We start from the raw sequence: 13252 nt of genomic DNA, 5'->3' as shown, positions 1-13252 counted from the left end.
TGTCTCTCCGGTTTAGAGACAAGGATATTGAGTGGGACAATGTCAAATGCTTTGCACAAGTCCAGGTAGATGAGATCAGTCACTCTTTGTTCATCCACAGCCTCTGTAATCCTGTCATAGAAGAACACCAAATTTGGTGCATGATGTCAAAGCGTAATTAGAAATTTCAGTTTTCATTTTTTAAAGCAACTTGGATGATGGAAAGGCAAATGTCATGGTATACATCTTCTTCATATGAAAGACGGAATGTGAAATATCAGAAGAACTCCTAGGCAGTAATGTTTCTTTATGACTAAGAAGATTAAGGAAGGTATTTTCTTAACGCTTTGATAGAGAAATACTAAGATTTCCTGTGGATGAGTGTGCTTCAGGAAAAAAAATATTCCTGCTGTTATTTTCATGTAGTATTTGTAAATCTGCATATGCAGTCTCAATTATAGGCAAATGTATTTGTGAGAAACTGTATTTAGAATTGTATTCATTCTCCTTCTTCACTGCATCCATCATAATAAGGATGGATCATCCATCATGATCAGGATAACGTCAATAACTGCTGAGGGCTGGATGTTGACAGCAGTCTGCTGCAGTTTTGTATAGTTATGGCATCAGTACTACAACTGGCTGGAAGCCTGAAATTTGCCCTTTTTTATCTGCGGACAGGGCTCCCATATCAGTTCTTTCTTAATCTACAGCTTGCTGGTGTGTTGCAGACTTCTTTGAGAGTTTACACCAAGGGGAACTGATGCCTTGATGAGGTGCTTATTTAAGCATGTAAATCCAGTTCTTTCTCTTGGTTGTCAAGCAGTGGTTGCCTTGATCTGTTGTTGCAGTTGGGCTGCAACCTTACTTTTGTTGTCTGTGGTCTATGTACTCAAGAAGTCTCTTTTCAGTTCAGATTTTTAATTCTTAGAATCGTGGAATAGTTTACACTGAAAGGGACCTCTGAAAGCCATATGATCTAGTTCTTATTGCTTCAGCTTGGATGGTTCTTGAGTTTGTGTCACACTGTGCCTTCACATTCTGGTGCAAAATTCACCAGATAGGTTACATCACAGAGTTGTTCTCTGAACCGTCATGCATAATGTGTACTTACTGTAGAGACCTTGGTACCAAGCTTTATAACCATCATGAGTGGTAAAGATGTGTTCTCTTCTAAATACCATTAGTGGTTATTGTTTGGTTAAGGAAAAAACCAATGCCTTTTTTGTGTATATCTTTTATAATATTTCCCATATTTGAACATACCCATTTCACTAATGTCCTCAGCTGGCTTATGTGGTCCTTCAGTTCAAGTTCTAGCTGTCAGTCCTAGTCCTAGATGCTGAGGTCTCCATATTTATGGTGTAATTCAGGAATATCAGTTCTGCTTCCAATCTTGGTACCCATGGTGGGTGAGCATCATCTCTCTTCCTTCGCAGGTGTAGCCTGAAGTAGTTTTTATGCCTGTATTTGTGAGCAATTTATTTAATCTCATAGGACCTTCTCCCTAGCGGTATTACTGCTGTTGATGCTGATTAGAACTGATGTCCATAATCGTTGCATAGAGAACAGGAACTGAAAGAAAGAGGAATGTGAAAGTTTCTTCGAGCATTGATAAGTGAAGTGGTGTAGAAGATGTGTTCATAACAGAGATATGAAAAAAAGAAGGTACCGGAGAAAGGAAAATTAGGTTATGAGCTTTGTTCCCAAATGGTTTTTAATTAATTGCTAACATTAATTAAGTGATTTACAGAATATATGTTTTCCTGTATTGAGGAATCTGTATAACATCTCTCCAGATTGCATGTAGGACGTCTTGCATTTTTAAATTCTCTTTTGGTCTCTTTTAGGTCCATAATATATTGGCCGAAATGGTCATGGGTGGAATGGTTTTGGAGACCAACATGAATGAAATTGTCACTCAGATTGATGCTCAAAATAAACTGGAGAAATCTGAGGTAAGAGTGATGCACTGTTTAGTTTCTAAACTGTAAACGTGGTTGTAGTAAGTGCATGCTATATAATGCTGTTTGTCCTTCACTAGCAGACTACGTAGTATAAACTGCTTGCTTATAATGCCAGAAATTTACAGAGTATCTGAGGATATTGTGCTTTTCATCATAAATAGTAATTGCTTAGACTCACCGCTGATTAGTTTTTGCTATTTGTATCTAGTAGCATTGTGTGCTATTGCTATTGAGGTACTTCTGTAGTTCTCTTGCAGAAACCCTTTTGTTTCCAGCATGTATACTGTGCTGGACTACTGACTCTAGCAAAATAAAATTAGATAAAGAAACAAGGTCTACAAAGTGTCTACAAAGACTACTGTCTGTTAGTACGTTTTAAGCACCAAAAGTAAATAGCAACAGTAATACTGCAACATAAAAAAGTAAATCAGGCTGAAATTAACTAGATAAAATTTAAAGCCCAGTTTTACACCCTTTTTAAGTAAATATGCATTCTGCAGTTTTGGCAGTCTGAACCTTTGGTCTTCAGTAAATGAGAAAATTATACTCTCTATATGCATATAATGGTCTGAGTGAGGGAGCTCATGTAAGTTGTGGGAATCCCTTTTCAATTCAACAGTTGTCGAACTTGTGTTTAGGAAAGACACAGACTAAGAAAGGATTTTAGAATCACTTTAGCTATGACACAGAATATTATTGTTCCTTTAACGTCACCAAACGTACCTTGTAGGCCAAAACACTGCTAGTACATCTTAGCTAAGTCTGTGTTTGATTCTTATTGATGAGAGTGATTCCACAGAAGAACACATCATCAGATTTTCAAAGCATAATATTAAAATTTCTCAACAAACCTTTGCTTGGATTGGAGACTGTTTCTAAAGTTGAAGTCAGCTCAGTAGACTGAAATCTTGCAGGTGGCATAAATATGAACTAAATGACATTTTAGGAGATGGCCCAGAGAACTCCCTGGTTTTAACTGAAGTACAGCAAAGAAATGAATTCTTCAGCTTTTTTACTGGTACAGGGCATACTGTTCTCCTAATTCTGCAGTCTCACACTGCACTACCCACGTTTTTTTCATACAATTAATTGTCTGTTTTGCACAACTTCCAAATTGTATCCAATAGCAGGACAACAATATGCCAAAAAACAAGAAAAAGCTCGGTATGATATGATAGGATAGAGTACCTAGCAATATGGATCTGGAAGGACTTCATTGTAGGTTTTTGAAGATGTCCAAAATGTTAATTTTAATATTTTTCTCAAATTTGGAGTTATTCTCATAAATTTTTACTATTTTTGAATAACTTCTGTGTACTCTTTTTTTTTTTTAATTTGATGGAAAAGTAGCACAGTGTTCCCAAAAGCTGAACTCACTGAGCAGCTATGCCCTACCATGTATTATGTACATATTGGTTTTACCTGAAATCATGTAATTATGTGAATTCTGTTACCAAATGAACCGTAGCCCAATCTCTGACCGGTCATCTGAAACACATCAGTTCAGTGCAGGAACTTCTTTTTTCACACTCAGAAATGAATTATAGAAGGTAAAGAAGTAGCAGTGATAAATTAAAACACTCGGTGACTGGGATGGAGTAGAACAATTCACAGGCTGCTCACAACAAATAATTTTTGTTTCTTAGTTCAGTGACTGTTTCTTTTCAAATTTAACAGTTACTTTAATGCTGAGATACATCACAATACCTGGTAACTATTTCCTCAGATCATTAATCATTTGTTTCATGTGTATCCACAGAAATTTCCTGGTTGCTATTTCTTTTCCTTTTGTCTTTTTGATCAATATAGTTCCAGTATGTCTTTCCTGAACACATACTTTCAAGATACAAGTAAATCTATGTAAATCAAACTCAATAATAACTTAATAAATTTTGAATGCTGGTCACTAAGAAATCAGAACTAGTGGATCTTAGTTTTCTTTATTTTAAAAAGGTAACCTGTTTTTAAAATTTAGAAATTATTGATGTAGTCTGTAGTTCATAGGACTGCCTCCTGCGCCACAGAACTGTTGCTTTAGTCTCTTTGGCTTTTAGACCTCCATCATAGTTCTTGCATTCATAAAGCAGCTACGTTAAGGGTAAATTGCCTTTTCTTTTATAACTGAAGTAATGAAACTAATAAAGTTGTAACTGAGTTGGATTTTAAGAAATACTTCAGTTTTTATTGTGCCCACCTGACTTCCAGCAATATACAAAATTTAGGCATTTGACATTAGGTATTTGTTTAGTTACGCACTAGATTTCTAATTAGGCTTTGAGGAAGAATTTAGTGAAGAAGACTTAATGTATTTAATAAATTCACATATGTTTGAGCAAAGTTATCAGCTCAAAGAGTTTGTTAATGCTTTCAACAGAGATTAATTATTTAAACCACTGTAAGGGAGTCCCTAGCTTTGATTTGTGATTCGGCTCTTATATTGCTTGGATGGGCTACAAAGGAAACTATTTCTACCCTGAGAAATGTTGTCTTAAATGCATTTCCCTACCTTTCAGCTTAGTGTTTGTCTTTGAATGGGTTTCTGGTCAATCCTTCTAGAACCAAAGGATTGTTGTGTAAAGGGAGGGAATTTTTTGGGAGAGGGGTAATTGGGATTTTATTCAGAGCCTCTGGAAGTATTGTAGGTAAACCTGGGCTACCTCTTCTCTGTTTGGAGTATTCAACTGCGTGTGATTTAGACTTTTAAGTTGGGCCTCATTTTTTCCGAACCTCCTGATCTTTTCTAGCTCTTTCCATTCTTCTCTCTTACAGACCTTTATCTTTCAGTCTCCCAGACAGGACAGGTAGACAAAGGTATTGCTGACTTTTAGAAAAAATGTACTTTTAACAAAAAGGGAAAGCAAAATGATGTCAAAGGCAACAAATTATGTAGGCCAGACTCAAAAATTATGTGTAAAAATACCCATACTAGTCCTTGTAGCCTACTTTTTGTGCTAGTTTCTTGTAGTTCCCTCATCTTTTTATTGGCTATAGTGTACTTTACTAGCTTTCCATTGACATCATATCTTTTATTTTGTTTCTCTTCCTGCATTTTAGAATTTAACTTTTCTTTGTATCATTGTTTAAGAAACAAAGGAGTATGAACTTGTGTGAATATTAACCAAAAACCCTGCAAAATTACTCTCAATAAAAATTGAACACACAGATAACAAAATTATGATGCAATGACATAGCTTTGTCATTGGGACAATCTTGTCCCTGATAATCTAAAATAAGTAATGTGAACTCTTTTGCTTAAGTGTTTAGTATTTCCAAGTGAAAACAAAAAACTTTCACCTGCTTGCAAAGAGAAGTTTCAGAATAAGCTTCAGGTGAAGGAAACATTAACCTCCACCTCCCCAAAACCAACAAACCCAATAGTTTTATACCTAGAGAATAAAAATTATCAGTGCAGTTTGTAACGATGATGTAGAAATACCAAAGTTGATTATCCAGCCTCGAGTATATCAGACATAAAATGAGAAGGACTGTCAACACGTACTCAACTTCAGATGTACATTTACTGTTGTTATAATCTGAATAACTGGATTTTGCTCCAACATGTCTTGGTAACTGCAGTCACTGAACATGAATATTAACAAGGAACAGAAAAAGGAGGAAAATGTATGTTTGAAGTTCAGTTTATGGTCATTGTCACCTGTCATTTGTTGTTTAAAACATTGAGTTCAGCTCAACAGTTTGAAAGTCAGTGTTAATGACAGTACTTCAAAATTAATTTCCACTCATTTTAAGTATATGTCTATTCAAACTGCAGATGAAGGTTATGTAATTTATGAATAGCTTTGCTCTTTACTTTTTATGTGATCTTTTTAGGGTAAAGTACTGTAATACCTTTAAAATTCAACAAATAATAATTCTGTAATTGGATTTAGTGGCACTGAGTTGTAAAAGCATTAGCTAAAAGTAGTTTTGGTAGTGTACAACATTTTAATTTTGAAGTATGCTACAGCAGGTGAAGAAAATCAAGTACATGATCTACCTCTGCCTAATACATCAACACTTCTAACATGTAGTCTGTATTTCATTGGTAACGCTAGGGAGCTTGATTTCAGGATTTGGTTTGGTTTCATTTTTGTTTTTGTTTTTCTTTTTCTTTGTGCAAAGCTACTTTTCCGTTTTCTCTGTTTTGCTCATGCATATTCTGGTTTTATTTTTGGGTCTGGCAATGAAAAACAAACAAAGAAATAATTAATCATTCCCATCCATTACTCTTTTTGTGATTCAAGTGCTTAAAATTTCTAAGAGTATGTCTTAAGTCTTCTTATCTGTTTGGCCTCATTTTGATATACTTGCAGACTTCATTTTGGTTTTTCTCTAATTATGTTCATTTATTTAACCTCATGAGCAGGGGACATGATCATTCCTTTATATTATGTATTGCATCCTTTCATGATTTCATAACCCTGCTGCCCTGAAGTCATACTTGTTCTGAAAAGAAGCATTGCTCTGAAGCATCATTAGCAGAGAGGTCCTGGTACCTCCAAAATATCTGGAAAAGGGTGGCTTGTTTTGCAAAGTGTTAGCCTTCATTATTTTGTTTTCCAGTAGGCTGTATATTTTTATTTTAGTGATAGCTGGCTTTGTGTAGAGTTATTTGGGATGACAGTTTGAATATTTTTTTAATTTGTATGTGCATATTAACAGTGTTTGTGATGTGCAGTACTTTTCCCAAATGACCTGAATTTCTTTTTAAAGAGTAAAACAAGGTTGCTGGGATCACTTTTATATGAAGTTATCTGTGGGAGATTATGAGAAAGGGTGATGATAAGAACAAAGAAAATTGATTCCTATAGTGATTAACAATGAACTAAGTAAATTAATGACAGCTCATACTTCTCACTTGATAATCTAGGACCAGTAGAGTGAAAGTTCTGTTATTAAATATGTCTGTTTCAATCTATACATATATGTTATTGCTTTTTCACTCTAAAAGTGTAAGAACATACTTAAAAGAGTTTTTTGCAGTAATGGAACTTAACATTTTAATATGCACCATTTCCACATAAAAGCACAACCTTCACTAACAAATTAAATTGAGACTACAAAGCAGCTGCAGCAAAAATGTGATGTATTGGCTTATTGTAAAACCAGCTGTATGCAATTTGTATTATATTTTTGAAATTTCATTAATATGTCTTAAGAAGTTTCATTTTCACTTGCTTCAGTCATTTGCTTGCTGTGATAGGCAATTCATCATTCACTGCACGTTTAAAGCTTGCTATGTGTTTTGGTTTTATTCAAGTGAAACAGATTTTTTTTTTTTCTGCACCTCACCAGCTTACCTGCTGAATTATGTGATGAAAAAGACAGTTGAAACTTGTTGAGTTCAGTATTAATGGTGATGGCTCTTTTAATCAGGTACCTCTAGAAAACTCCTAAAAGGCACACAGGTCTGGAAGTACCTCCTGTAGTACACTTGTGTTTGTAAATACAGTTCATTTCATGTAAAAGAAATAATAAATAAATTGAAGGACTGCATACTAGTTCACTGTTAGGCTTAAAAGGAATGCTGAGGAGTTCAGATATGGTAGCATTTGAGTTGTATTAGTTATCCAGCTTGAGAGTCCAGGTACTTTTCAGTCGTTTTATCCATTAGACATTTTTTATGAACTGTTTGCTCTCTCTTAGAAATACTGTATTGTGTTTGACAGGGTTGATATTGATTGTGCTAAATAGAACTCTGCTGTGCATATTATGTATACACTGTTCTCAAACTCACTTAATACAGAGAAATACAAGAGAAGAGAATGTAATGGTTTGAAAATCTTTACTCCAGCATATGATAGTGAAAGACAATCTCGCTGTCAAAAAAAGAGGTAATTGGACACTTGTAGCAGTTTTGTCAGGGATCTTTGCTGATCCTGTTCCAGAATGGTCCTCATGAAACATGACTGTTGGAAGTTGTGAGTGTATAGGGGGGTGGAAGGGCAATAGTCATGTCAATTGTGGTATTTTAAATAATTCTCAATTGTGTCTCCATTGTATCCTATGCCATTGGGGCGGGAGGCAGGGACTGTAAGTCTATATAAACAGGATAGCTGCAGGTAGGTAAAAATGATGACCAGTTATACTGAAACTGTTATTTGTCCATTAAGAATAAATAACTTTCATTAAATTAGGAATAAATTTCATTAAATAAGGAATCTGCATCCTAGTCACCCAGAAGGCATCTCTCTTTTGAGTTGCCAGCCATGCCTGTTTGTGTGGACCATGTCCATCACTTGCAATATTTTTCTGATTTCCCATTGTTTCAGTTATAAATTGTATAATTCATTGCTTTTTATTAGTGTTTTCATCTTCTCTATGGAAAACAGTTTACATTGCCCCACTTTTGTTTTTGCTTAAATAACTTTTCTCCAGTTAATGAATATAGAATTTAAAAGATTAAAAGCATTTATTGTTTTATCTAATGAAACTTGACTGATAGTTCCATCTTGATTTGAAATTAGTATTTTCAAGTTCTCAAATATAAAAGGACAGTGTTGAGCAGCTTCATGCCTTCTCCACTTTTTTTTTAATAAATAGCAAGAAATTGCAAAGTCTAATACTGCCCCTACAAGGTATGGCAGGTTCAGGGATACAGATTTTGAATACTTGTATTTCTTAATGCTACTACTTTTAGGTCCAAATTTTCCCCTTCATGAAGATACTGTAATTGAAAGAGCCTCTGAAGTGATGGACTTGATCAACTTGATGATGACAGGGGAAACCAAGGAAAAAGAGACTTTGAAAATACTTTTTTGCACCTTTTTAGTTTAGCTTAGTCTGGACTTCTGAGAACTTGGATTCTGTCGTATTTGATTACATTAGAGATTTAAGTTTCCTGAGCTTTCTCTGCTACACCCACATGCTTTTCCCAGCTTTGGCGTGTGTTGTAGAGGAGTGTTTGGCAGGGAAGATGTTGTTAATAGATGACTCATGACTCTCTGGTCTCTGTTTTTGATACTGGGAATCCTCCTGTGACTACGATGTAGGGATTTGTGATGCTTTAGCCTTTCCACATGATATAAAAGGTTTCATTCAAAATCAGAAATTTAATCGGTTTTATTTTGTCTATGGGTTATGTTTTTAAAGGGAGAAGGAAGAAGAGTAGGGAGGATTATAAATGGAAATCTTATGTAAACTGGACCTTATATTTATTTCTCATAAGAGAGCAGTAAAAGGGAGAAAATACATTTTTGGACAGCCTTCAAAAAGTAGAGTTGTTATCTGTGAAGCATGTGGGATGTCCGTCTCCTTCTGAGCAGTAGTCTAGGTGGACACCACGGAGGTCAGGTGTACTCCTCAGTACTTTTACCATGTAATTGCAATGAATTTCAGTGAAAATCAAGAATCAAATAAGTTTATACTTTGAACGGTAGCCACCTACCAATACTTTTCAATAATCAAATATGACACAACCTTCTCTAAGTTTTTCTTCTCGGTTGGCTGTATTTCTTGTTCAGAATTATCTGCAAATGTACTTGTTTCTTTAGTTTTTGACAAACTTAAAATGAAAATCCTTCCATTTATACAAGTTTAGTTTTGGTTTTTTTTGGTTGTTGTTGTTGTTTTTTGGTTTTGTTTTTTTTCAACAGTTCCTAGCATGTTACTTTGTTTCTTGTAGATTGTCCTTTTTTACTGGACCTGCAAGATGCCACACTCTAAAACTGCAGCAGTTCTGTAAATTGCATTGTGGTTTTTATTATTTTTGAATATTTTTGTCCTACTTTTAAAATATCAAAATAAAAGTTACTTCTTTCTACATATGCACATAATTCGGAATATGTTGTCTTTTTCTGCAAATAAGAGCTTAGGTTTTAAAATCTTCCATGCTTTTTTTTCTTGCAAGAAAATTATATTTACACTTTTGTGGCAAGCCTGAAGTAAAACCACACGGCTAATTATAACTGCACATAGAGAATCTAAACCTGTAGGGGAAACATTTCTGTACTTCAAATTAATAGTATCTTTTTTCTCATCAAATACAGTAACACTTATTGGCCTTTTTCTAGTAGTCCTTATAATATCCTTAAAAATAAAAACCAAGGATTTGGAGAGGTGTTCTCCAGAAGCAATAAGGAAAGATAATTTTCTTTATGTCTTAAGGCTTCTGAGCTATCAATTGTTAGCATTTCCTAAGATATGCTAGTATGCAAACCTGGCAGTGACTTCGTCTAAGAGAACAGAGTGGAAGTCAGTAATTCTGTATTGTAAAACTTGCATGTTTATACATGAAAGGCTCTAGCTTTGCATGAAGAGAGACTACATACGGTAGAGGGTTTAATAAGAAATAGGTACTATTTAATTTAATAGTTTTATAACCAGGCATAACCAGGTTGCTGTGTAATGTTCAAGCGTGCCTGGGGTCTGCAGATATCTTAGTGTATAACTAGATACCGTGGGACAGCAGATCATTCTAGTTGGTTTGCAGAAATGATCTGTCGCCGTACCTTTTATCACCCACAAATGCAAGATGTTTATCCTTTTCATCTTTGACTAAGCCACTTTGAAATACCTTATACATGTGTGTGTGTTTGTGTGTGTTTGTGTGTGTGTGTATATATATATATATCTATAGTCATTGATTCAGCTGACATTCAGCACCTTGTTACTTTGAGGTCACATATTCTGAACTCGTAACCAATGTTAGTCAACAGTGAAACATGAACTTTTAGAATAGGTAGGAGGCAGATAGCACACTGGACATCCAACATCAAGATTGTCTGTTCTAGAACGTGCACATTACATTGTGCTTTGATAAGCCTCCTATTCCTCCCCTTCATACTTTTCCATCAAGTTGACATTACATGTTTTACCATATAAAAAGGAATATGTGAACTGTTTTCTCTTTCTGGTTTAATATTTCCAAGTAACCCATTTCATTCCGAACACAATTACCATCTGGTCTTTCTAACTGTGTTACCATAGAATTACTTGAAAAGATAGTTGTCTGCTTATATTGCTAGTGAATCTTCTTGTGACCAACTTACCTGACTTGCATTTTTCCTCACTTTGTATACAGGCTGGTTTAGCAGGAGCTCCAGCCCGGGCTGTTTCAGCTGTAAAGAATATGAATCTGCCAGAGATCCCAAGAAATATTAATATCGGTGACATCAGTATAAAAGTACCAAACCTGCCCACTTTTAAATAACATGACTACTCCAGGTAATTCCAAGGAAGAAATGTAATAGAGATTTACCGCATAATTGTTTACTAATAAACGTGTCTAACTTTTACTATTTGGATAAAACTAAAGGTACTGCATAGATATAATCTGAAAAATCAGTGTGTGGAGTTGAATGTTGCTTTTGTCTTGTTTGTAAAATTAAAGGAAAGGGGTAGGTCTCATGTGATTTCTAAATTACATTCCTATGCCCTTGTAAGGCATATCACTGTGTCTCAGCTGCTGCAGTATTTTGGGGAAGTATTCAAGATGTTCTTTACTTTGTATAACCTATAATACTGAGGGTTTTTTGTATATTCACCAAGGTCTATAATTAGTGCATTCTTTAACTACTTCTGTTTGTCATGATTATTTAAGACTTAAGTGCAAATATTGCATGAAAACATTAAACTCATGTTTTGTTTAAATAAAATCATAACAAACTGGACTTCTAAATACCTGTTTGTCTGAAGTCTACTGTTTGCAATAAAACACATATTTCCTTTTCATGGAACCAGTTGATTATATATAAATACTGTTGTAGCAGGCATTAATGTTGTAGTTTATCTCTGAAGGGCTTACACAGGGGTATTGCGTTGAGCATATTGGCTCTTTACATTTCTCACAAAAGCTGTTTGTTATTATTCTGAAGGAAGAAACTGCCTTTACTGAAGACCTAATTACTTCTGTTTACATATAGATGTTGATAACTACACAGTCTGATAGACTTTCCCTGATGGTCTGACTTTGTTTTGGGAAAAAGGGCCTCTGTGGTTGCTCTATGTGTTGTGAGAAGCACAGAATTGGCTGAAGAGATTGGGCAGCTCAGACCTGTAAATGTGAGTCTGTCAAATAATGTGATAAAAAAAAGGCACTCTGGAAAGATAAATGGGGATACTTTATTAGGGCCTCTGTGCCTGGCGACTTTTGTGATTCTCTTCTTCAAGATTTAGATTTATGAGATACGTAGTATTGTCAAGACCTCAGAGAAATCTAAGTGCTATCACCTCTGTGTAAGTTGCTCAGCTCTTAAACTCTTCTGTGGTTTAAAAAACATAAAGGGGGATAGTGATGATTGTTTTTTATAATCATGCTCTTAAGCTCTATGTGATGTACAAGTCTGTTTAAAATAATAATAAAAGTATCATTGGGATATTTAAGAATTCCTCTAAAGCCTTTTTCTTCCTCCAAAAAAGTATTCTGTTGATACTGTGTAGGAAAATACAGTAGTATTGTATCAAGGACAACACATTCCAGGACTAGTTTGAGAAGTCCTGCATAACTTCGGAAGTTTGGATTTGTTATAAACCAGGTGTTGTTTTCCTTTCAGATGAATGTTAAGACATAGCCCATGAGATAAACTTTGAATCACATCACTGTGAATCACATAGTAACTGCCCTTTGGGAGCATTTGAAAAAGAAAAAGAAAGAAAAATTATTTTTTAATTAGAAAATATGATACAATCCAAGGAATTCTAGTGTATTTCTTAAGGTGGTGGTGGTGGGGAACAACAACTTCTTATATATTTTTTCTATTACATTCATAATGTATCAAGTAACATATACTGGTTTTAAAATGCTTTTGAAAACAGAGTTGATCTTTCCATACCTCTTGAAATGAATATTTATTCTTCCAAATCAACTTTCTTAGTCTGAAGCTTCAGAAGATTCAGGTGCGATATAAGTAGTTAACTACCTCTATCATTTCTACAGAAAAAATTGAAAGAATTAAACACACATCCCTTTTTTTTTCACCTATGAGGTATTCTTTTCTATTCCCAAATTAGACAGCTTAGCTAGTACAAATCTGGATCTTATAATTTCACCTGCTTTTGCCAACTTTTGTTTTTCTTGTTAATGTGTGGACCATGTGACAGTCAGAGTAAAGATGTCGAAAATTTTCCTCATTGTTCCCTGTGTGAGGATTTAGTTAGTTCTGCTGCCAAAGGATAAATAGGAAATTTTGAAACATTTGGTGCTCTGACCTACAGAATGTTCTTTGGGCTGTTTGTGAAAGAACCTCACAATTTTGGAAATTCTTCAAAGTCCTTTATTTTTTTGTCTCACTTTTTTCCCTGTGGTTCATTTTCAAGTTTGTAAGCTTATGTAGTTAAGACATTTTTCATTCCTTGTGGAGAAATAT

At 34.7% G+C, this 13252-nt stretch overlaps 1 protein-coding gene across 2 annotated transcripts in view; it reads left to right on the top strand.

The window, feature by feature from the left end:
- Window positions 1-12272, top strand: part of AP3S1 (adaptor related protein complex 3 subunit sigma 1) — a 31314-nt gene extending 19042 nt beyond the window's left edge. The window contains exons 5-7 of one of the 2 annotated variants that reach the window (XM_050329016.1): window positions 1830-1937; window positions 4716-4757; window positions 10969-11112. In XM_050329016.1, coding sequence (XP_050184973.1) covers window positions 1830-1937; window positions 4716-4751 — 144 coding nt within the window. In that variant the 3' untranslated portion in view covers window positions 4752-4757; window positions 10969-11112. Of the gene's footprint in view, window positions 1-1829; window positions 1938-4715; window positions 4758-10968 lie in introns of both variants that reach the window. The other variant, XM_050329015.1, reaches the window with a different exon arrangement.
- The last annotated feature ends 980 nt before the right edge of the window (window positions 12273-13252 follow it).

This window comes from Myiozetetes cayanensis, unplaced genomic scaffold (genome assembly GCF_022539395.1).
Source record: "Myiozetetes cayanensis isolate MyiCay16 unplaced genomic scaffold, myiCay2020 scf4, whole genome shotgun sequence".
Classification (NCBI taxonomy): domain Eukaryota; kingdom Metazoa; phylum Chordata; class Aves; order Passeriformes; family Tyrannidae; genus Myiozetetes; species Myiozetetes cayanensis.
The sequence above is the reverse complement of the archived record's forward strand: the minus strand, read 5'-3'. Positions and strand labels throughout refer to the sequence as shown.